This window comes from Schistocerca cancellata, chromosome 2, assembly GCF_023864275.1.
Source record: "Schistocerca cancellata isolate TAMUIC-IGC-003103 chromosome 2, iqSchCanc2.1, whole genome shotgun sequence".
NCBI lineage: Eukaryota > Metazoa > Arthropoda > Insecta > Orthoptera > Acrididae > Schistocerca > Schistocerca cancellata.
Window position 1 is genome coordinate 963,438,971 of NC_064627.1, and position 27,019 is coordinate 963,465,989.

The window sequence follows — 27,019 nt, forward strand, 5'->3', positions numbered from 1 at the left end:
ACCAAAGAAGCTAGTGAATATCTTCACTAATGTTCTTACATGACATGTATTTTTTGGCCCCATTGACATTGTTTTCCACATGAGTGACAGTTGTTTGATTGCTTGGTTATAAGTGAAGCACCATGTCTCATTATTAACCACAAATTTTTGGAGGGGGGGGGGGGGGCAGATCACCATCACGTACCACGTTTTTTAATTGATCCTCCAATTCACAGGACAGAATCATGTAGGTTTTTTTCCTTAGGTCTGCAGCACAAATTTCACAAGAAAGTATTTCATACTCATTCATTCTGATAAAATGGACCGACATGTGCTCTGCAACAAAGAAATTATCTCTCATCTCTCAAAATTCAACAGTTAGCTGATGAATGCCTTTGTAGACAGGACTTTTGACTTGTATCCTTGCATTTGATTTTGATGGTCTCCTTCAAATACCTCTTTCACCATTGTTAATTTCAATTATGGATTCTCTTTAAAAGAAAAAAATACCTCTTCTTACATATTGCCTGTTCTTTATGATCTGCTGTAGCAAAAGTACGTGAACATTTTAATCAATACAAAGGAAGAACATTAAGCCCCTTTGCAAATTGAAGCATGAACTTGTAGACTAACTTCCCTTAGTGATGGAACTTGCAGCTACATTTTTTTTACCGGTTGAATATGTTCCCCCCCCCCCTTCCAGGCCACCTCATATTTCAGTATGATAAATTAACTTGAAGTAGATGCTAAATAGAACTAGGTCTGTTGTTCTTGGATATTGCTAAGTGGCTGTAACAACTTGTCTGTATCAAACAACTGAGAACTCAGAATGAATTTTCACTCTGCAGCAGTGTGTGCACTGATATAAAACTTCCTGGCAGATTAAAACTATGTGCCAGACCGGGACTCAGACCATAGAGCTTTGCCTTTCATGGGCAAGTTTTTTACCAAATTCTTAGGTTTCAGTCCCAGTCTGGCACACAGTTTTAATCTCCAGGAAATTTAATGCCTGCGCACTCCATTGCAGTTCGAAAATTCATTGTAGGAACAATCCTTCATGTTATGGCTACACCTAGCTATACACATGAGTTTTTCACTCTCAGCTTTTGGGAGCAATTAGTATTGTGTAAACAGCGCAGAGTCAGTTTGCCAGCAGTGTCGGAGAGTGGGGCAAGATCTCCCATAGTCACTCCTGCGAGTGTAGACCTCTCATGTAGACAGCAACCTTCATCTCTCAAGAGCTGCTCACCATAGCTCTCGGACAAGGAAAACTACATGGACATTGTGAGGAGAACAGAGAGTACTCAGTGGGTACTGAGCGGCCATATTGTGTCCCAGATTAGTGCTGTATTTCGCATTTTGTCCACTGTCACATCTGGGTAATATATTTGGCCACACTCAAATATGCATTAAATAAAAGTACCCATGAAGCAGCATGTTTTGAGCCATTAGAAAAAATATATATATATTGGTCAAGGCATGTTTCTCAGCAAAGAAATCGGCCATTTTACCTCTTAAATGAACAGCATGAGCAGTTAACCTGTTTCAAAAGTTCTAGACTTAAACAGTACTACTCAGCAAATAACATATAAAAATATCATACACATATTATATAAAATTAACAAATGAAAATAAAATTGTAACCAAAGAGACTAAACCCCATGTTAATGTGAAAATATGAATGAAAGACTAGCACACTACCTGCTGTGTGTATCGACACTGGAACGAGTTGCTCTATAAATGTGTACTGGCATTGTTGACACAGTTGACACTTCTGTCACTATTGATACACATTGTGTGTGAATGTCAGTGATGTGAGGCAAAAAAAGTAATGAAGAAAGCTGCCAGGAAGTGGACTTAGGACGAAGCTGGGCATTTGATTAGTTTGTACGAGGAAAGGTCAGCATTATAGAATGTATAGTTACTGGACTACAGGAACTGACATAAGAAGTAAGTATATGTACACTGAAGAAGCTTGCCAGAATAAGCACACTCCAAGGAATCAGGAAAAGTAGTTTTATAGCATAGATTTATTAAGGTAGAGGAACAAGTGAAGTTGTGTTTGAAAGTAGTTGTTTTGAAACTTGAAAAATTGCCATTTAATTTCAAAAAATACTGCTGTACCATTTCTGTAAATTTTTATCATGTATTATTTTTTATTATATTATTATATTGGGTGTTGAGGGAACAGACCTTCAGGAATTTACAAGTGGCTCCTTATAATGGTACAATTAAAAATATTGAAGTAAATATATGTCCAGAAATGCCTCATATATCAGGCATCTGCCCTATTCGGCTTTTGAGCATCTATGGATATCAAGATGAAATTGGTGTAAGGTTATTTAATTGTAACTGTTATTTTACCAAATATTAAAGAGAATAAACATAGTTGATGCTAGAAATATCAGTGTCACAAGCAACCTGTCCTTAACACTAACGGATTTATGCTTAATAGTATGTAGATTGGCAATTTTGTGTCCAATAGTAATGAGTATTTCTTCCATCTCGTTCGCTGTCATTCTTGTAAAATTTTTGTATTGTCGATTTTACATCACAAGCTCTACAACGAGGTTCTTGCATGCTCCAAAATCACCCTGCACCTAATCTACTATCATATCCAACATGAAGGTGATCATATACATTTTTTCTTTGCCACTAAAAGTATTAAAACTGCAGGTGCACCGTGATGCTCCTCCATCACAACCTCTTCCTTCACACCGAAAACTACGACAGAAAAATCTCACAGGGTGTGATCTCTCTGCTCTCACAGACACTCTCAACCTGCTGTGTGTAAACACTTCTGGCATCTGTCCTCACAAGACTCTTAGACGCTTACAGAAAGTACTCGTAAGGAACATTTAGACAGTAACTATCAACTGATGACCATAGATGTTAAGTCCCATAGTGCTCAGAGCCAGTAACTATCAACAAAAATTCACCCCTCATATAATCAATTCTGAGAATACAAAACTGCCTGAGAGCAGAAAACAATCCATGTCTCCGCAGTATCATTTCTTCGAGGAGTGCTTGTCCTGCAAGTTACACAGGTGAACTTGTTTGAAGTTTGGTAGGTAGGAGATGAGGTGCAGGCAGAAGTGAAACTTTAGGGATGGGTTGTGAGATGTGCTTAGGTAACTCATTTGGTAGAGCACTCGCCTGCCAAAGTTAGATGCCTGGGGTTTGAGTCCCGCTCCAGCACACAGTTTTAATCTGCCAGGAAGTTTCAGTGAAGAACCTATCAGAAAAAACATGATCATTCACCTTCTTTAAAATTCAAAGTATGGGTAAGCATAGAAATGGTAACAAATGATAACATACAACTAAGTCTTTCTTTTTTCCTAAAAAAAAAAAAAAAAAATAGGAGCAAATAATCGCTTAAAATTCAGAGCTATTCACAGGGTTCAATATTATTGATTGTTGTAAAGGGAACATCCAAGATGCTGATGTTACTGTTGAATTAGTTCATTGAAGAGTACAAAAATGTACTGCAGTAATTTGTCGCATTGTGCTGTATGTTTATGCACAGCAACATTGTATTTAAATTTAATATTAAAATATGTTAATATTCCGGCTGCTCACTATAAAACTTTTCTGTCACACCATCATAACTTAATACATGTGTATTCTACACCTACCCCCTACCCCCCTGTGCCCCATCCCCTTCCCCCACTTCACATGAATTATTGTGGAAGTTTATTTATTTATTTTTTCATAAATCTGGGTAAACATTAATTGAAACATTAAAACAATCTTGAAAAATTATTTTGAGACTTAGAAGATTATTTAAGATTGCTCTACATTGTGGAAAGAAGATATTTTCCTTCTCAGAACTGACAGAACAGACTTATAAAGACAGGCTTTACCATAGCTTCATAATGCATGCCATTTGAATATTCCCCCAAAATAGAACTTCCCTAAATTTTAGGGGTGATAAGTTTTGATTTAACACATCTTTTAATCCTATAACCTGCTTGACCTCTATCTTTAATACACCTCCTACCTGTGCCCTCCTCTTCTGTCTTTTGCCTCTCCACCCCTCTTTCCCACTCCTCTTTCTATTAACGTAATACTTTTCATTTTTAATTTAATTATATTTTTAGTCTCTGTATCATTACTCTGTTGGACCTCCACCTCAATTGTGAACCTGTATCCTTCGTCGGACTGTTTTCATTGCGCCCCTCAACTCCACACAGTCTCATCCCTGCCTCTCCCAGCACTTTCCTTTTCTCTTGCTATCACCTCTTTGACATTCACTCAGCCATGTCATTTAAGACTACTACTCTCCCTACTGGGCACACTGTGTAACTGACCCATTATCAACAACTGATTTATGTATCTGTGCACCTCAGTGATTCCTCTGTATGGTGATTGTTTGTCTTTCCTCATACCATTGTTTTAGGTTCACCTATGATTTTCAGTTACTGTGTTAACATAAAGCAGTTTGACTTTAAAGTACATTGACATGCATTAGCCTTCCTCATATTTCCCATTAATGTTTGTACCTCTGCTGACAAATGGATTCAGTTTACTGTGGTATAACAGAATGAAATATATCATTAGTTAAATTTTCACAATTATCTTCATTCTATAAGTGGATCTACATTTTGAAAACAAATTAAAGATGCTGTTCCTTGAGGTACATCTTAATCTTTACAAACTTAAAATAGACTGGATTGGTTAAATCTAAAGAATAAGAAATGAAAGATAAATCAATAAAGCATTTTGTGAAGACTTTGCTTTGTAACAGTTGTGTTAAGCTAGGTGCATTACACGTGGAACAACTGTAAGACAGTTTCTTTCCACACACTCATATCTTTAGATTAGATTAGATTCAGTTTTTGTTCCATAAACCCAAAAATGAGATGGTTCTTGTGGGTGTGGAACATGTCAGAAAGTATAACATAAAAACGTAAAACATTTGAATATAATACTTACTACCCTGATCATTTGTCTGGAGATTGTCGAAAGGTGAATACAATGCAGTAAACTGGAACAGCTAATATTTACAGAATTAACACACTGTCAGAATGAAACATTGTTATGCACTATTAATAAATCTATCATACACAAAACACCTAATCTTGACTTGTGACCAAGTGTTATCTCATCCCCTAAAATAAAAAGTAAATATAAACCAGTCAGAGATATCATATTATATCTTTTGATAATATAATAGAGGGAAACATTCCACGTGGGAAAAATATATCTACAAACAAAGATGATGTGACTTACCAAACGAAAGCGCTGGCAGGTTGATAGACACACAAACAAACACACACACACACACACACCAAATTCAAGCTTTTGCAACCAACGGTTGCTTCATCAGGAAAGAGGGAAGGAGAGGGAAAGACGAAAGGATCTGGGTTTTAAGGGAGAGGGTAAGGAGTCATTCCAATCCGGGGAATGGAAAGACTTACCTTAGGGGGAAAAAAGGATAGGTATACACTCCCGCGCGCGCGCACACACACACACATATCCATCCGCACATACACAGACACAAGCAGACATTTGTAAAGGCAAAGAGTTTGGCCATTACAAATGTCTGCTTGTGTGTGCGTGCGTGCGTGCGTGCGTGCGTGCGCGCGCGCGCGAGTGTATACCTGTCCTTTTTTCCCCCTAAGGTAAGTCTTTCCGCTCCCGGGATTGGAATGACTCCTTACCCTCTCCCTTAAAACCCAGATCCATTCGTCTTTCCCTCTCCTTCCTTCTTTCCTGATGAAGCAACCGTTGGTTGCGAAAGCTTGAATTTGGTGTGTATGTTTGTGTTTGTTTGTGTGTCTATCAACCTGCCAGCGCTTTCGTTTGGTAAGTCACATCATCTTTGTTTTTAGATATATTATATCTTTCCATTCTTTTGTTATTTGTACCTGTAATTGTTGATAAATAAAGGGGAGATCATACTGCCTCTTTTTATTTTATAAATCTGTTGCCTTAACCTAAATAGAGATTAACAGTTTGAAACATGTGAAAATAATTTTGTGTTACAGAGACACTTGTAGGCGGTGACCACCCAAGATGTTGCTAACTTTCATGTTCCTGTGGCTAATAACTTTCACTGTCTCCTTCAAGCATGTCTAATCACATCCAACAATTTTTTACCTCTTGTATTAAAAACCCAGCTTTGCAGAGCACATAATGTGGTTTAATTGGAAGACGTCAGATATATGCATGTCAGTAGTACAATTTGCTTTGCCAGGAACTTCTTACATCATGTCTTGTTAAGGTCTCATGAAACACAAGGTCAGCTCACAGTACAATCTATTTTGTATCACACTTAGTGTGCAATAGTTAGAAATACCATAGCAGAAACACAGTGAGTTTGTGTCATTAATGTCCATAATAATTATTTATTACTTCAAGATCAATTTGTAATTACAACATTCACATTACCGGTTTCAGCAGTTTATTGCCATTTACAGATGTGGTTAAACCACTAACAATTTTGTCATGCTGTGTACATTCCAGAACATCTTAAAAGTGGTATAAAATGTGTCCATTCATTAAACACTGTGCCATTGTGTAGTAAAGAGTCTTTCGACACTATGTCAATTCTTAAAAAACTCGAAGTCCAGCTTACAAGACACATAGTATCAACATCACTGCACATTACACACTGCAAAAGAGAGGATGTATGTTTTCTCACATGGTTGTTTTGTGGAGTTCGTTCTGATCACTATCTCCCACTGCCCACAATATTGCCTAAATACAGTTATGTCTACCACTGAAACTTGTGCCAGTACTTTGTAAAGTCTTTAACTGGTGACCTAAAGTTGTATTTATGTTGTGCTGTAATAATAACAGCCAACTGATGTGCTTGTACTGTTGTTGTCACACAACCATGTTTAAAATTGTATTATTATTATTATTATTAATCACATGATATTATTTCTTAGAGACATATTAAGTCTCAACTTTGTATTCATTATTATTAATATTATTGTTGTTTTTGTTTTAAGATCATTCACACCATCTAAATGGTTGTCCTTTGTTTTTGTAGGGGTAAATTTGTAAACCTGGAGGATATTAGCTGTCGAATCAGGGCTGGTTGCAAAGATCATCCACCTTGGCCTAAGGGTATTTGCTCAAAATGTCAGCCAAATGCCATTACCTTGAATCGACAGGTTAGTATCATTGAAAGTTTATAATTATATATCAGATGTTTATCATATATTTTTTTATTCTTACATTGTTTTAATGTGTTAGCTGGGTTGTGTTTCATTTCATTCCAGTTTTATTCTTATAAACAAGAAGAAAGTGAATTTTACGTTTTTTGTTTTCTCTGTTTTTATTGTTTTCTTGTATAATTTGTTTGTAATAACTGTGGAAACCATTATATGAGGTAACAGTCTTGCTTTCTTGCCTAAGCAGAGAACAGTAAAGAGGCAAGAAAGCAAGATGGTCACCTCATGTGAGGCAGCGGCTTCCCTATCCTACATATTTTTCTGTATGGCTGCTCGTGGGTTGTTGTCCAAACTTGAATTGCTGAGTGAATTATTACATTTGCCTTTGTCCATCATTAAGACTTGTGAATTAAAGTCAATTCTTCTGCTGTTTGCTTATTCTTTTTATTGTCTACTCATGAGGCCTGATTCAGATCACATAAAGTCATGTTGCATTTGCCAGTGAGCTTTGTTTGATTCTGCATTCAAACTTACTTCATTCTTTGGGCATGTTTATGCTCTTCTGTTCAGTTGTATTTGGTTGCTAATCTTGATTTATACCTACTGTCTGTAAACGAATTTGATCAACTTTTGGTATTATTTTTGTGTAGCTGTATGACCCATCCATCTTCACTTCATTTTCATTGTAGTAATGGCATTGCATTTTGAAGGATGGAGGTTCAAATCCCTGTATGACCGACCATATACAGGTGTTCTTTAGTTTCTCTGTGTCACTAAAGGCAAATGCTGAGATAGTTCCTTTCTAAGTTCATGAATGATTTCTTTCTTCATCCTTCCCTAATCTGAGCTTGTGCTCCATATCTCTTGATACCATCATCATTGGACTTTCTAACATAAATATTCCTTCCCTCATGAGAGCCATAGTTGAGAAGTCCACTCCAGTCTGTTCCTCAGTTTATTTCTTTGTTTTCCTTTTTCTCGTAGCTATTTCCAACAAGCATCATGCTCTTTGCTTGCTGAGCAGCCGTTAGCATTTCAGTAGTTTCTCGTTAAGTCTCACTGCAGTAAGTCAAAACTGATAATATACATGTAATGACCTCTCCATTTCAGGCACATCAGAAGCTTAGTTTGGAAAACTATTTAACTTCACAAAGACAAAACATGTCGTTTTTTACTCTTCTGTTAATTTTCCTGTTCATCCATTAATTGTTGCCAATTACACTAAACACAAAAATTTGTCAACTGGTTGAATGACTTCAGTGTTGATTTGTGCTATCTTCTTTTCAATATATAACTTACTAGCTGAGTATCCTGCATTGCTGAGGTATGTATCTATTCCAAATTTTTATTAGTCCATCTCTTAACCCTCCCCCCACTCCCCCTCTGTAAATCTGCTACTCTGCCCCCTACGTCCATCTGCTCCTCCCCCCTTTGTCCAATTCCTCTCTCCCAGTTCCATCTCCTCCTCCTCCCCCTTCTCCCTGTTCATCTCCTCCTCCTTCCTTTCTCTGTCCATGTCCTCCTCTTCCTTTTTCTGTCTATTTCCTCGTCCCCCTCTGTCTGTTCATCTCCTCTTCCTCCCCTCTCTCTGTTTCTTTCTTCCTTCCCCCTGTCTCTGCTGTGTCCATCTCTGTATTTGATCTCGTTTCTCCTGATCTGTATGTTGTACAATGCTATAATTTTTCTGGTACATTAAGTGATGTATGTGAATACAGTCTGCAAAATGTGTCATGAATACAATTAGTAATGAAAAAGTAATAAATTAAAACTTCATGCCCCATGCGGCAGTTTTACTACATGAACAATGTAAGTGTAGTAAACGATAAACAATTTTCCTTTCATTATTTTGTGGGGGTAATCAGCAAGAAAATGTTTCGTTAGTGTTTTAAACCATATATAAAGTTTGTTATAAGTCTCTAAGTGCCCTCATTCTCAAATACTTGATGACTAAAGTGTAAGGTATTCATGCATGTTGGGATAGACTCCTTTTTCCCTCCCACCCCCATCCCTTTATAGGTAGGTGGTTCTTGCCCATACAATAGTTTAGGAAGAGATGTGGAAAAAATTATGTATATTCTATCATGAAATATGTTGAAAGTGCTAAACAACAAACTTAGTTGTTGGTTGTTACCATGAAAGACAAAAAGTATGTCACTGACGTAGTGAGTGTACAATTATTTCATTTAGGATTCTGAATTGGCACCATGCCACCAGCCACATAATTCCATGTACATTTTAATATGAAGACTTTTATGCTTAGTCCATCTCCAGTGTGAATATTTTTTAATTGATTTTATTTGGTTTTACTGATGGCCACACATACCATGTTGCTTGACATGAACTTATTTGCTCTGAAATTCGTTGTCACCAATATGTGATTTTATGTGCAAGTAATTTCTGTTTATTATATCTTTACTCAGTGGTTTTGTACATCCTTTACACCTTATAATTCATTTTAATTATGATGTAAAGATTTCCTCAATAGATTCATGTACTTCTGCAGAAGAAAATTTTACAAGTGTTGAAACCATGCTCAAGGTTTGTTAATAAACCATGATACCTGCAACTGTTTGACTGATTTGATACTGGTTTTCAGGTCTACTCTGAAACTTAGTCTATTGAGTTCTTCCATTAGTTGTTGAAGTCTTATCTGTACCAGATACAAATGATACAATTTTATCATCAGAATTAAGACGATTCAGATATGTTTCGTTAACACATACTGAGTTTAAGAATCTACAAGATGCTGAAATAGTTTTGGCGATATGGATTCTTTTCTACTGTCTCCTCTTTCTATTTTGAATTTTGCACTGCCATAAGGAAGTGTAATGGAAATAATAGCATTGACCTATAAATTGTGCAAAAACGTTTTGGACATCCTGCATATCTACTAATGTCTGGGGTTTGGGTTCAGAACTTGGAGATAATGATGTAATAAGCAGAAAAGAAACTTATAGTTGGAAATAAACACAGAACAGTAACCAAATTACAGGCAATCTTTTGAAAAGAGCACAGACATACACACCTGTGAAAGCAAAGTCAGCTACTTGATGACATTTTGTGCCATATTGCTCCAGTCAGTGCATTGTAACGTGCTTGTATCCTCCTTGACATGCTGTCCACAAGATGGTCAAGACATTGTAGCTCAGGCATGTCCCACTCTTCTCTTCTGGAAATCTACTGATAAGTAACCCGTGCCTGAAAGAGCCCAGTGTGCAGGCCTCAGGGCCGTTCACTCCTCAGTTCCTGCCCTTACAGCAAATAAGCCTCTTGACATAGTAAAGAAGAAAAAGAAGAAATCTCAGCGGAAGGCCTGGTGATCTTCGAGGTGCCAGATCCCTTCACACCATCAGACTCAGAACCTAATTTTGTCAACATTGTTTTACCCCTCGGTGGTCCTGGAGTGTGACTTGTTCTCTTGGCCCCTTCATGCCTAATCAGGACATGCCTAATTTGATAATTCAGCAGAACTACAATGGATATTACTGTCATCAGCCAGAACTGCAGTAACTAATGTCCTGTGTTGCTGCCTGTGTTATTCTCCAAGAACCACATTCACTGAAGACCATTCTCCAACCCTACGCTGTTACTTTGCCTTCTTTTGGAACCATACACCATGAGAAAGCATCTGGAGGGGTCTGTACATTGTTCCCACATATGTCTGTGAGTGGATCCCCCCATTTGCGACAATGGTTTTGATGGCATTGCAAATATGAATGACCCAAGAGATTACCATTTGCAATGTCTGTTTACTCCCAAGTGGGGCACACATGTATCTTGAAATGACCACCTTAATCTGTCAGCCCACCTCCCCCTCCACCCCATATTTCCCCGACCCCCAGATCCCAGGGACTTCAACGCACATCACCATGTTGTCTGATAGAGGCCTTCTAATTTACCAACTTCTTTCTGATTTTGATCTGTGTCTTCCCATTGACAGTTCTTTTACCCACTATTGTACTGCCCACAGTGTCCTGCAGCACTTGGTACAAGACATCTAACCATGTTCAATAACTTAATGACCAATTTCATTCTACCATTTGAAACAGCTTATTTTCTGAAATGTGTAAGAATAATATTACCTAGTTTGAAATATTTGTAGCTGCTATGGTGATTTTTGTCACTTGGAGTTCTCCATTTGTTGCAATAAATGAGGAAGCAAATATATTTTAAACCAGTTATTTAAATTACGTTGGGGTTGGGTTTTGGGTTCTGCTGAAAAGGTAAGGTGTCCACTATATGCAGGAGGCAGCTACACAGGTAGCAGGGGCTGTGTGGCATGGACTGGGCAGCTTTTTTTTAGGTTAGAGGCTCCCAAGAAAACACAAGAAGGACTTCAGTCACAAAGGGTGCAGGCCGAACACAGGAAGAACGTAGATTCAGGAACCATCAGTATAACAATTGTAAATTGTTGTACCTGTGTTGGGAAATTGCTAGAGCTCCAAATGCTAACAGAAATCACTGATGCTCAAATTGTAATAGGCACTGAAAGCTGGCTAAAGCCAGAGGTAAGCTCAGCCAAACTTTTTGAGAACAACCTAATGGTGTTCCGAAAGGTAGGCTAAACACGATTGGCGGTGGCGTGTCTGTTACTGTTAGAAGTAGTTTATATTGTCACAAAAGTTAAGTAGATAGTTCCTGTGAGTTAGTATGGGCAGAGGTCATTGTTGGCAACTGGAATAAAATAATAATTGGATCCTTTTACTGACCTCCCAATTCAGGTGATACAGTTGCTGAAAGGTTCAAAGAAAACTTGAGTTTGATTTCAAACACGTACCCGACTCGTACAAATATAGTAGGTGGTGACTTATATTTAACCTCGAGATGTTGGCAAAAATACATGTTTAATTCCGGAGATACACACCATCCGAAATTGTGCTAAACACATTCTCTGAAAATTATTTCGAGCAGTTAGTTCATGAGCCCACACGAATAGTAAACAGTTGTGAAAACACACTTGACCTCTTACCAACAAATAATCCTGAGTTGATAACGAGCATCAAAATGGATACAGGCATTAGTGAACACAGGGTTGTCGTAGCGAGATTGAATATTGTAACCCCCAAATCCTCCAAAAATAAACAAAAAATATACCTATTCAAAAAAGCAGATAAAAATTCACTTGACGCCTTCCTGAGAGACAGTCTCCACTCCTTCCAGGTATAAGTGTAGACCAGATATGGCTTCAATTCAAAGAAATAGTATCAGCAGCAATTGAGAGATTTATACCAAATAAATTAACAAACGATGGAGCTGACCCTCCTTGGTACACAAAACGGGTCAGAACACTGTTACAGAAACAACGAAACAAACATGCCAAATGTAAACAGACACAAAATCCCCAAGATTGGCAATCTTTTAGAGAAGCTTGAAATTTAGTGCGGACTTCAATGCGAGGTGCTTATAATACTTTCCACAATGAAACTTTGTCTCGAAACCTGGCAGAAAATCCAAAGAGATTCTGGTTGTATGTTAGCGGCAGAAACAATCAATGCCTTCTCTGCATGATAGCAGTGGAGATACTATCGAAGACAGTGCTGCCAAAGTAGAGTTACTAAACACAGCCTTCCAAAATCCCTTCACAAAAGAAGATGAAGTAAATATTCCGGAATTTGAATCAAGAACAGCCTGGTCCAGACTATATACCAATTAGGTTCCTTTCAGAGTATGCTGATGCATTAGGTACATACTTAACAATCATATACAACCGTTTGCTCGACGAAAGATCCGTACCCAAAGATAGATCACACCAATATTCAAGAAAGGCAATACGAGTAATCTACTAAATTACAGACCCACATCATTAATGTCGATATGCAGCAGGATTTTGGAACATATATTGTGTTCGAGCGTTATGAATTACCTCAAAGAAAATGGTCTATTGACACACAGTCAACAAGGATTTAGAAAACATGGTTCTTGTGAAACACAACTAGCTCTTTATTCACATGAAGTGGTGAGTGCTATTGAAAAGGGATTTCATATTGATTCCATATTTCTGGATTTCCGGAAGGCTTTTGATACTGTACCACACAAGCAGCTTGTGTGCCTATGGAATATCATCTCACTTATGTGACTGGATTTGTAATGTCCTGTCAGGGAGGTCACAGTTCATAGTAATTGATGGAAAGTCATTATGTAAAACAGAAGTGATTTCTGGCATTCACCAGGGGAGTGTTGTAGGCCCTTTGCTGTTTCTTATCTATATAAACAATTTGAGAGACAATCTGAGCAGCAGTCTTAGGTTGTTTCCAGATGACACTGTCATTTATTAACTAATAAAGTCATCAGAAGACCAAAACAAATTGCAAACAGATTTAGAAAAGATATCTGAATGGTGCGAAAATTGTCAGTTGACCCTAAATAACAAAAAGTGTGAGGTCATCCATATGAGTGCTAAAAGGAATCTTTGGTTACACAATAAATCAGTCAAATCCAAAGGCTGTAATTAAACTAAATATCTAGGAATTACAATTATGGATAACTTAAGTTGGAAGGAACACATAGAAAATATTGTGGGGAAGGCTAACCAAAGACTGCGTTTCATTGGCAGGACACTTAAAAAATGTAACAGATCTACTAAGGAGACTGTCTACACTACGCTTGTCTGTCCTCTTTTGGAATTCTGCTTCGCAGTGTGGGATCCTTACCAGATAGGATTGATGGAGTACATCAAAAAAATTCAAAGAAGGGCAGCATGTTTTGTTTTATTGTGAAATGTGGGAGAGAGTGTCATTGAAATGATACAGGACTCCTTCGAATGCAAAAATATTTTGTTGACACCGACCTACACAGGGAGAAACAATCACCACGATAAAACAAGGGAAATCAGAGCTCATACAGAAAGAATCGGTATTTGTTCTTTCCATGCACTATACGAGATTGGAATAATAGAGAATTGTGAAGGTGGTTCGATGAACCCTCTGCCAGGCATTTAAATGTGATTTGCGGAGTATCCATGTAGATGTAGCTGTACATGTAGGTGTAGAATTAATGAATGATAGTATTTTGAGTGCACTAGATGTAATTTACTTTAAAGTAGATGTATGTGTCTTGAGCGCACTATTACACGGACAAATGCATTGTTACCATACACAAACCTAAACCACTGAATATTAACTTTATGGCTAAGTGTTAAAAATAGTGTCCTAAGTTCATACAAACAAGAATACATTACATCTTACAAAAGATGCTATTCACTTTTCAGTCATCCTATCTCCTTCTGTGATAGTCCACGGCTTTGGCTGATTATAAAAGGCTAGATACTGTTTGAACTGTAATATACTCAGTAGTTTCTCAATATCCTATTTCCTGTTGTGTTTACGGGAACTTTCTCATCGTATGCCTCTGTTTGAGGAAGCCCAGTGCTTTTACTACGAAAATATGTCATGGCTTTCATTAATGTAAATGTAAGATCTTTGAGTTTTCCAATAAACTACCTGCCCTTTATTTTCTGAACAGTGCTCATAGTGCAGGAACTGCTGGGCAGAAAATGATACTTTGTTCTCTTTTCTATGCCTCTTCCCATTCTTTCAACTGAGATAACAACCTTTTGTATAAAGAGACCTACCATGTTTTAAAGTCCACTATTTCACTTGTTTTTGCTGCGTTAACCACGACCAGTGGACCATGCTGTTGGTTGGGAGGCTTGCTTGCCTCACCGATACAGGTAGCCATACTGTAGAGAGCAACCCCAACGGAGGGGTATCTGTTGAGAGGCCAGACAAACATGTATGAAGATAGTAACTGTTCTCGAAAGAAAAGATACCATTGATGACCGTGCAACTTCTCCAGAGTAAATGATAATTAATTGAAACCCTCAGCTGCCGACAGGTGTTGTTGATATACCTCGATGGGGACAGCGGAAAATGTGTGCCCCGACCGGGACTCGAACTTGGGATCTCCTGCTTACATGGCAGACGTTCTGTCCATCTGAGCCACAGAGGACACAGATGAATAACGTGACTGTTTGGACTTACCCTTGCACACTTCCCATGAGACCCACATTCCCAATTGTCCACAATCTACATACATAATGTACCTAATAGGTATTTGTCCATCCACTCATTACTCACGCACACTAAGGTGATGAATCCCATAAGAGTATAGTTTAACTATATATAGTTAAAGGTTACCCAGCCATTGACCTTCACCTGTGCGAATACGCACAGGTTGCCCGAACTTTTGCGGGAATAGTCACCTTAGTGGGCAGATACCTATTAGGTACATTACGTATGTAGATTGTGGACAGTTGGGAATGTTGTCTCATGGGAAGCATGCAAGGGATAAGTCCCTGCAGTCGCGCTATTCGTCTGTGTCCTCGGTGGCTCAGATGGTCGGGGCACACATTTCAGCTGTCCCCCTCGAGGTATACCAACAACACCTCTTTGCAACTGAGGATTTCAATTAATTATCATTTAGACAAACATGTGGTTCCTGAAGAGGGGTAGCAGCCATTTCAGTAGTTGTAGGGGCAACGGTCTGGATGATTGACTGATCTGGCCTTGTAACATTAACCACTATAGCCTGGCTGTGCTGGTACCTTGAACGGCTGAAATCAAGGAGAAACTAAAGCCGTAATTTTTCCCAAGGGTAAGCAGCTTTACTTATGGTTAAATGATGATGGCGTCTCTTGGGTAAAACATTCTAGAGGTAAAATAGTTCCCCATTCAGATCTGTGGGCAAGGGCTACTGTGGAGGATGTCATTATCAGGAGAAAGAAAACTGGCATTCTGTGGATCAGAGAGAATGTCAGATTCCTTAATCAGGAAGGTATGCTAGAAAATTTAAAAAGGGGAAATGGGTAGGTTAAATTTAGATATAGTGGGAATTAGTGAAGTTTAGTGGCAGAAGGAACAGGACTTCTGGTCACGTGAATACAGGGTTGTAAATACGAAATCAAATAAGGGTAATGCTGGAGTAGGTTTAATGATGAATAAATAAGTAGGAGCGCCGATAAGCTACTATGAACAGCATAGTGAACACATTATTGTAGCCAAGATAGGCACGAAGCCCATGCCTACCACAGTAGTACAGGTTTATGTGCCAACTATATCCGCAGATGATGAAGAGATTGAAGAAATGTATGATGTGATAAAAGAAATTATTCGGATGGTTAAGGGAGACAAAAATTTAATAGTCATGGGGGACTGGAATTCGAGTGTAGGAAAAGGAAAAGAAGGAAAAGTAGTAGGTGAATATGGATTGGGGCTAAGGAATTAAAGAGGAAGCCACCTGGTAGAATTTTTTCACAAAGCAAAACTTAATCATAGGTGACACTTGGTTTAAGAATCATGAAAGGAGGTTATATACATGGAAGAAGCCTGGAGATACTGAAAGGTTTCAGATAGATTATATAATGGTAAGGCAGAGATTTAGAAACCAGGTTTTAAATTGTAAGATATGTACTCTGACCACAATTTATTGGTTATGAACTGCAGATTAAAACTGAAGAATCTGCAGAAAGGTAGGAATTTAAGGAGACTGACTCTAGATAAACTGAAAGAACCAGAGGTTCTAGAGAGTTTCAGAGAAAGCATTAGGGAATGATTGACAAGAACAGGGAAACAAATACAATAGAAGAAGAATGGCTAGCTTTGAGAGATGAAATAGTGAAGACAGCAGAGGATCAAGTAGGTAAAAAGACAAGGGCTAGTAGAAATCCTTGGGTAACAGAAGAGATATTGAATTTAATTGATAAAATAAGAAGATATAAAAATGCAATAACTGAAGCAGGCAAAAAGGAACACGAGCGTCTCAAAAATGAAATTGACTGGAAGTGCAAAATGGCTAAGCAGAAACAGCTAGAGGACAAATTTAAGGATGTGGAAGCATATAACACTAGGAGTAAGATAGATGCTGTTGACTGGAAAATTAAGTAAACTTTTGGAGAAAAGAGAACCACTTGTATGAATATCAAGAGGTCAGATGGAAAACCACTTCTAAGCAAAGAAGGGAAAGCAGAAAGGTGAAGGAGTATATAGAGGATCTATACAAGGGCAATGTACTTGAGGGCAGTGTTATGAAATGGAAGAGGGCATAGATGAAGATGAAATGGGAGATGTGATACTGCATGAAGAACTTGACAGAGCATTGAGACAACATTCCAGTAGAACTATGATAGTCTTGGGAGAGCCAGCCATGACAAAACTCTACCATCTGGTGAGCAAGATGTATCAGACTGGCAAAATACCCTCAGACTTCAAGAATAACAACTTAATTCCAATCCCAAAGAAAGCAAGTGTTGACAAGTGTGAAAATTACTGAACTATCAGTTTAATAAGTCACGGCCACAAAATACTAACAAGAATTCTTTACAGACAAGTCGAAAAACTGGTAGATGCCAACCTCGGGGAAGGTCACTTTGGATTCTGTAGAAATGTTGGAACACGTGAGGCAATATTGACCCTATGACTTATCTTAGAAGATAAATTAAGGAAAAGCCAACCTATGTTTTTATCATTTGTAGACTTGGAGAAAGCTGTGACATGAAGATGGCAGGGGTTAAATACAGGGAGCAAAAGGTAGTTATAAGAATCAAGGGGCATGAAAGGGAAACAGTGTTGTGAAGGGAGTGAGACAGGGTTGTAGTCTATACCTGGTGTTACTCAATCTGTATATTGAGCAAGCAGTAAAGGAAACAAACGAAAAATTTGAAGTAGAAATTAAAATCCATGGAGAAGAAATAAAAACTGTTTGAAACTTCCTGGCTGATTAAAACTGTGTGCCGGACTGAGACTCGAACTCGAGACCTTTGCCTTTCGTGGGCAAGTGCAAGTGGAAGGTAGGAGATGAGATACTGGCAGAAGTAAAGCTGTGAGGACGAGGCGTGAGTCGTGCTTGGGTAGCTCAGATGGTAGAGCACTTGCCCGCGAAAGGCAAAGGTCCCGAGTTCGAGTCTTGGTCCGGCACACAGATTTAATCTGCCAGGAAGTTTCATATCAGCGCACACTCCGCTGCAGAGTGAAAATCTCATTCTAAAAACTGTTTGGTTTGCCAGTGACATTGTAATTCTGTCGGACACAGCAAAGGACCTGGAAGAGCAGTTGAACAGAATGTATTGAAAGGAGGATATATGATGAACATCAACAGAAGCAAAATGAGAATAATGGAATGTAGTCGAATTAAATCAGGTGATACTGAGGGAATTAGGTTAGGAAAGCAGACACTTAAAGTAGTAGATGACTTACACTCTTTGGGGAGCAAAATAACTGATGATTGTCGAAGTAGAGGGGATATAAAATTGTAGACTAGCTATGGCAAGGAAAGCATTTTTGAAGAAGAGAAATTTGTAAACATGGAGTGTAGATTGAAGTGTCAGGAAGCCTCTTCTGAAAGTAAGAGGGTTGACTGAAAAATAATGCCTCCACCTTCGTAACTCTTCAACAGTTTGCAGCATTGGTATGCGGCAGGTACTGGCTTGTTCTGTAGCCTCTTCTCTACAGCTCCAGTTGGCGGGAAGCTTTAGCATTGAATGGTTGTGTTGTTACAGTGTGAAGTATGTAACCCTGCGCAGACGATCAGTCAATGCAATTTAAGCAACGTGCAGTCATTGAATTCTTGACAGCAGAAGGTGTCACCCCAAAGAAGATTAATCAGAGAATGAAAGCAGTTTATGGTGATTGTGTTGATGTGAGTACTGCGCATTATTGGACGAGTAAGTTTAAAGACATTGAGGCGGGAACATCTGACCTGTGTGACAAACGAAAAGTTGGACGGCCTGTGACAGCAACCACCGAGTTCCACAAGCAAAATGTTGACAGATTGATTCAGGACAATCGTCTTATCACTCAGAGAGAAATTGCAAGCACAATCGGCATTTCACAAGAACGTGTGGGTCACATTATTGCTTTGCTTGACTATCGGAAGATCTGTGCACAATGGGTACCCTGGATTGCACAGACTTGAAATTTGCCAGGAACTCCTCTTGTTTTATGAGAATGAAGGTGACGCCTTTTCCCATTCAATTATGACAGAAGGCGAAATGTGGGTACACCATTATGACCCAGAGCCGAAATGTCAGTCTATGGAATATAGACACAAAGACTCAACCCAGAAAAAGAAATTCAAGACGCAGATCTGGAAAAATCATGGCCACAGTGTTCTGAGACACAGATGGTGTTATCCATGTTGATTTCCCTGATTGTGGAACAACAATAAATTCAGAGCATTACATCATAACGCTGCAAACTCTGAAATGATGGCTAAGAAGGGTCCGAAATGAAAAGGGAAATGTTTTCCTGCAGCATGACAATTCCAAACCACACACTTCAGAGACTGAATCTCACCACCGTACAGCATCCTCCATACAGTCCAGATTTAGCACTCTCTGACTTCCATCTGTTCCCGGTAATGAAAGACGATCTGCGGGGACATAATTATGCTTCTAATGAAGACATTGAGAGAACTGTGGAGAACTGTGAGACTGTGGTTGCAGAAACAGGGTGTCGACTTCTTCCGTGACGGCTTCAAAAAACTTGTTCATCGTTGGCAGAAATGTATCCAATTGGCTGGTGATTATGTGGAAAACTGAATATTGACAATTAAAGATCACATTCTAAGGATTGTTTCTGTGTTTGATTTATTAAAATATTCCCATCCAAACCCAATTAACAAAGGTGGAGACATTACTTTTCATTCAACCTCACAATTTGTCTGGAGTTTAGCCACATGAGGAAGTGACACATGGATGATAAATAGTTTAGACGAGACGAGAAAAGAAGCTTTCGAAATGTGGAGCTACAGAAGAATGCTGAACATTAGATGGATAGATCACGTAATTAATGAGGAGGTACTGAATAGAATTGGGGAGAAGAGGAATTTGTGGCACAACCTGACTAGAAGAAGGGTTCGGTTGGTAGGACACGTTCTGAGGCAGCAAGGGATCATCAATTTAGTATTGGAGGGCAGTGCAGAGGGTAAAAATCATAGAGGGAGACTAAGAGATGAATACACTTGGCAGATTCAGAAAGATGTAGGTTGCAGTACTTAGTCGGAGATGAAGAAGTTTGCACAGGGTAGAGTAGCATAGAGAGCTGCATAAAACCAGTCTTTGAACTGAAGACTAGAATAATTACAACAACAACAACAACAACTTTAAAGCAATCCTGATGGTTGGATTCAGTGGTATGTGGCATACCCTGATCTGAAATAAGCACTCAGCTGCACATTTGTAATTTTTATTTTCACAACACCTAAGCCATGCTCAGATGGTAGATAATAGTGCCCTCTGATGGGGAAATAGTGGTAGATTTTGTCAAATTTGCTACAGTCTGTGTTAAGACCAATAACATTCTTATAGCCACATGATAGCAATTTTGGCCTCTGCGTGCATCGCTGAACGAGTAGTTACGTTTTAGGGTACAAGGAATAGGTATAGAATGTGGCACACTTCATTAGTACCTTTCGTATCTTAGCCCTCATGATAACAATGAAATATACTTTCATCAGTTTTCACATGATTCCAGGCCTACCACACATTGCAGCTCCTGGAGTTGTCTCCTGTTAGAAACAATTGAACAATTAAATCTGCTCTCTATAAGTGCAAGACAAAGGCAGCACCCAGTTGTAGCTCTAATAGATGCATCTATTTTTCAGGAAACTCAAAACAACAAATTCTGCACTACCAATTTTTGAGGTGTTATCTCCTTTTAGTAATAAGCAATTCAGTTGTCACTTTGAGCCCTTCAAAGTATCAACTGTCAGTGACCTCTCCACTTTGATCACCTGTATTTCGGGTAGTGCTATACCACTTTACATGGACCCCTTTCATTAGTGGCTGGTACTATGGCTGGATCAAAGATATTACAACAGCTATTCAGAACCGATGAAGGGTCCTGCAATGTTTCAAGTAACATCCTTCACAAACTCATCTTATCATTTTTAAGTGGTTATGAGCAAAGGCTCACTACCCAATTAAATTCAGGAAGAATGAATTCTGAGAGTGCTACATCTCCCACTTTTGGAACATAAGTTTCTTCATCACAAGCCAAGGTCTGTAGTCTACTGGGTAGCCAAAGATCAACAATTCTTCTAGGTCTCTCCTCTTTCATGGGGTATTTCTAATGATGCATCAGTTCTTACTGAACACGTCACTACTCACTTTGTGATATCAGCTTCCTCTCCTTACTTGCATTCGGAAGGACGACGGTTCAATCCCGCGTCCGGCCATCCTGATTTAGGTTTTCCGTGATTTCCCTAAATCACTCCAGGCAAATGCCGGGATGGTTCCTATGAAAGGGCACGGCCGACTTCCTTCCCCATCCTTCCCTAATCCGATGAGACCGATGACCACGCTGTCTGGTCTCCTTCCCCAAACCAACCAACCAACCAATCTCCTTACGTGGCTACCTTCTAAACCTGCAAAAGACTGGTTGAAGACATCCCTCTGTCCTTTCCTCCCCATAACCTTGAATAATATAACTTCCTCCTCCCCTCCCCATTTCTCCTCCTCCTCCTCCTCCTACACAATTTGACCCTAGGCCTCAATTTGATTCATAATCAGATGATACAGCATCAGAATGTGACTTAGTCTCCATGTACTTAGGGTCTTCAGCCATATTTGGCCAGAAGGTGTCTTACCTTCATAAAGTAGGGTTAGTGCCTCATCCCAATTCTTATGCCAGGCAAAAGCCCAATTTCATTGACAGCTACTGTTTGATTAGCCTTGCCAATGAGCTCTGAAAACTGCTTCATCAGATGGTAGCCCGATCATTATAGTGGATTCTCAACTCACAGGGCCTTTTGTATCACAATCACTTTGGTTTCCAGGAGAGACAATCCACAGTTGACCATCTTATTAGGTTGAAATCATCAATCTGACTGGAATTTCTGTAAATGACATCATCTTATTGCAGTGTGTGTATTTCTGACATACCAGGGTTCATCCCAACCCAGAACTCTTTTGGTTACCAAATACTGGTATGTTGTGCAGTCCTGATTTTTGGGACTGACTCCTCTTTGATAAAAAGTTTACATGTATGCTTCCAATTCATCAATGTAAGACTAGTTGCATGTGAAATGCTCTCTGCTTCCTCACCCACACCTCTTGGAGAGAACATATTGCTACTTTACTTTGTATTTACGGGGTCCTGTCTTGTCCTTACTTGACTAAATTGCTAGATTTATTGCTTGTACTATATGGGACAATGTCAAACAGGAAACAGGACAGTTTCGGTATACAAGATTATACAACAATTAAACTAAATGACAATGTTGTGACTGATGATTCAAAAGTTCCAAGTACTTTTAACAATCATGTTCTAAATGTAGCAGCAAATACAAGATTAAATGGTTCAGTTGAAGAAGAAAGAGAATATATTAAAAGTGTCATTCCACAAAACTGTAAACAACTGTAAGCAGTAAACAATTTTAAGCAGCTAGAATGGCTCCAACATCAGTCACTGAAATTAATACAGTTATAAAAATTCTAAAAAATGGAAGCTCTTGTGGGGTTGATGGTATTTAAAACAGAATTCATAAATGTTGTTCTAATTTAATAAGGAATATCCTTAATGATATATGCAGTGCATCACTGGCACAGGGAATTTTTTCAGGCAGGCAAAAATATGCAGTTATTAAACCATTTCATGAGAAAGGCGACAACACAGATTTATCTTCTAGTTTCTTTACTTCCAAAATACTCAAAGTACTGAAGAATACTTGCACATAGTGGAAACAATTAACTTAATATATCATAGTTCGAATACCAGAAAGGCTGCTCGACTCAGAGTGCTATTTGCTATTTATACATTCACTTATTAAATAGTACAAGCCTTAAATAATAATATAATGCCTGTTGGTATTTTTGGTGATGTCTCCAAGGCCTCCAATTGTGTAGATCATGACACGCTCTTAAAAAAAACTCACATTCTGTGGAACTGAAGGCTTTACACACACATTGTTTGAATCATAATTGACGGACAGAATGCAAAAGGTTATGCTAAATAATTCAGACAATGTTGGGAAGGTAGAATCCTAGTTTATGTAATCCCTTTTTACAAACACTTTTAAAAGTCCTAAGTCCACCCATACAGTAAACCTCATTGTGGCTGGTTGCTGCATCCCCACTGAAAAAACCTTTCTGCACTTTGGGCACTTCTTGACCAACAACTGCAATCCATTGCCCACAGTCTACCCTCTTACATCAAACACATGAATCATTGCTTGCATTGTCTCTTCACAGTGCGTGTTCCATTGCCACAAGGCATCTGCTTGTCATTGTTAATGCCTCTATGAACCTGTTGGCCACAGTCTTCTTACTAATAAATCGTACTGGCTCAAACCTTAACTGATTCCACACCCCCACCTCCTTCCTGATAAGTCTTTGCATGCAGAATCGACAAACAAATCCATGGCATCGGTTAGGACACTTAACTAGTGCAGTCCAATATGTCTTTCCTCCTAGTAGGTCATTTAGATGTCTCCTTTCTAGCCAATCAGAATTCTAAAACCCTCACTTGGATCAGATTAATTGATGACATACACTCCTGGAAATTGAAATAAGAACACCGTGAATTCATTGTCCCAGGAAGGGGAAACTTTATTGACACATTCCTGGGGTCAGATACATCACATGATCACACTGACAGAACCACAGGCACATAGACACAGTCAACAGAGCATGCACAATGTCGGCACTAGTACAGTGTATATCCACCTTTCGCAGCAATGCAGGCTGCTAGTCTCCCATGGAGACGATCATAGAGATGCTGGATGTAGTCCTGTGGAACGGCTTGCCATGCCATTTCCACCTGGCGCCTCAGTTGGACCAGCGTTCGTGCTGGACGTGCAGACCGCGTGAGACGACGCTTCATCCAGTCCCAAACATGCTCAGTGGGGGATAGATCCGGAGATCTTGCTGGCCAGGGTAGTTGACTTACACCTTCTAGAGCACGTTGGGTGGCACGGGATACATACGGACGTGCATTGTCCTGTTGGAACAGCATGTTCCCTTGCCGGTCTAGGAATGGTAGAACGATGGGTTCGATGACGGTTTGGATGTACCGTGCACTATTCAGTGTCCCCTCGACGATCACCAGTGGTGTACGGCCAGTGTAGGAGATCGCTCCCCACACCATGATGCCGGGTGTTGGCCCTGTGTGCCTCGGTCGTATGCAGTCCTGATTGTGGCGCTCTCCTGCACGGCGCCAAACACGCATACGACCATCATTGGCACCAAGGCAGAAGCGACTCTCATCGCTGAAGACGACACGTCTCCATTCGTCCCTCCATTCACGCCAGTCGCGACACCACTGGAGGCGGGCTGCACGATGTTGGGGCGTGAGCGGAAGACGGCCTAACGGTGTGCGGGACCGTAGCCCAGCTTCATGGAGACGGTTGCGAATGGTCCTCGCCGATACCCCAGGAGCAACAGTGTCCCTAATTTGCTGGGAAGTGGCGGTGCGGTCCCCTACGGCACTGCGTAGGATCCTACGGTCTTGGCGTGCATCCGTGCGTCGCTGCGTTCCGGTCCCAGGTCGACGGGCACGTGCACCTTCCGCCGACCACTGGCGACAACATCGATGTACTGTGGAGACCTCATGCCCGACGTGTTGAGCAATTCGGCGGTACGTCCACCCGGCCTCCCGCATGCCCACTATACGCCCTCGCTCAAAGTCCGTCAACTGCACATACGGTTCACGTCCACACTGTCGCGGTATGCTACCAGTGTTAAAGACTGCGATGGAGCTCCGTATGCCACGGCAAACTGGCTGACACTGACGGCGGCGGTGCACAAATGCTGCGCAGCTAGCGCCATTCGACGGCCAACACCGCGGTTCCTGGTGTGTCCGCTGTGCCGTGCGTGTGATCATTGCTTGTACAGCCCTCTCGCAGTGTCCGGAGTAAGTATGGTGGGTCTGACACACCGGTGTCAATGTGTTCTTTTTTCCATTTCCAGGAGTGTATTTATGATCTTGATCCAGAGCAAGAACATCCTATCTGTATTCCACCAAAATCTCAACAGTTTCTCTACCATTCAGTTCACCAGGTCCTCCTTGGCTCAGTGGTCTTACCCACGTTGTGTGAGACAGGTATTCTGCCACTAGCTGAAGCTATGTAATTATACTTGTCGATCCAAATGCAACTTCAGCTTAAGGGAAAAAATTTGATAACGAACTTTCTCATAGAAAATAATACTGCTAATAATAATAATAATAATAATAATAATAATAATAATAACAACAATGCACCATTAGAATTCACTTTGTTTACATAAATTAATACAGGGTGTTTATAAATTAATTACACATAAGTAATCTTTAATTGTGAAAAAGGTAAATAACTTACAGAAATGTTTGATACAGCACTGAGTGCTTTACATCTTAAAAGTTCTAATTACAGATAATCGTGTGAGTACCTTTTGTAAAATGGCAATTGCCCCCTCTATAATCAGTTTCGTGACAAATCTTATGAAGCAAGTCTTGATATACAGTGGCAACTGCTTGTGTTATCCATTTAAACAGTTGTACCAATTTATAACAGTTTGTCTTTGAGGTGGTAGCTTGCAATATTTAATCCTGAATTGTCTGTGAGCTGTAGTAATGGATTCGGTTTCATGAAACCATGAACAACACTTTGTGTGCTCTGCACCATTACAAGACTCCACGATGACTATTCGCACATGCCACATTGAGGGAACGTTGGAAACCAACAGTGTTAGGTGTGAATAAAAATTGACATTACTGCATTCATTGCTGTATCAAACATTTCTGTAAGTTATTTACCCTTTTCACAATTAATGGTTACTTTTGCATAACTAATTTATAAACACCCCATAATGATTGCTGTTACTAGTGAAATATTTTTCTAGCTGCAGTAAAATATACTTATAACATTTGACTTGTCAATGTATTATCAATGCTGAAGACTGAACAAATTGTGCCACATAAGTTTCTCTCTCTCTCTCTCTCTCTCTCTCTCTCTCTCTCTCTTTTTGTGATTAATCATGACAGTAGAAACAGCATCAAATTACTGAACTACAGTAACTTTTTTAAATTGTTGGTTTCAGGTGTATCGCCATGTGGACAACGTCATGTTTGAGAATGCCCATCTTGTTGAACGTTTCATTAATTACTGGCGCAGTACAGGTCATCAACGCCTTGGATTTCTTTATGGGCGTTATGAAATTCATGGAGATGTTCCTTTAGGTATACGTGGTACAGTGGCTGCTATATATGAACCACCACAAACAAGTACACGAGATAGCATTACATTACTTGAATCAGACAAGGACAGAAAGCATGTGGATGATCTGGCTGGGCAGCTTGGCTTAAGGCGTATTGGTTGGATATTCACCGATCTTGTTACAGATGATGTGAAGAAAGGCACAGTAAGTGAAGCAGTATGTTATTATTATTATTATTATTATTATTATTATTATTATTATTTCAGCATGTCTAAGGTACTTTTAAATTAACTGTCTCGGGAATTATTTTTGGATCTTTATCTAATGTTGTATTCAACTGGTAGTACTTTGCTCCTTGTACCAGACAGGAAGTGCAGGCAGCAGCCCTGCCAGGAGGACATGGGTAAACAGCTCTCATCAAAATAGAGATATTTTCCTTGTATAATCTGGGCTGTTCACCACAGAGTTACACATCGTCTCCACAGTGTTTGGGAACACAAACTTCGCTGACAGGCAGTGTGCCCATCACAGGAGAAAATGCTATCGGCAGGGCACTATTTTGCTATGCAAGTTCACGTTCCCTTGCAGCGCCATGTGGGTATCCACCCACTTTCGACTATTTAGGCCACGGGCTGACTGTAATAAGTTAGTTATGCCCTATGCCTCAAGTTGGCTGTACAAGCAGTTCCATCTGGCCATATCAGCAGTTCAGTTCCAGCACTACCAGTTGGCAGTACCAGCCATTTTATCTTAGGGCCTCATGCCAGGAGACCCGGCCCAGTTCATCCTA

General features: G+C 39.6%; 1 protein-coding gene across 1 annotated transcript in view; it reads left to right on the forward strand.

Moving 5' to 3' along the window:
* The window catches only part of LOC126162925 (nuclear protein localization protein 4 homolog), a 301,306-nt gene that overhangs the window by 101,639 nt on the left and 172,648 nt on the right, over positions 1-27,019 (forward strand). Inside the window, exons 5-6 of the mRNA XM_049919743.1 lie at positions 6,980-7,103; positions 26,113-26,433. Of these exons, the coding sequence (XP_049775700.1) occupies positions 6,980-7,103; positions 26,113-26,433 (445 nt within the window). The remainder of the gene's footprint in view (positions 1-6,979; positions 7,104-26,112; positions 26,434-27,019) is intronic.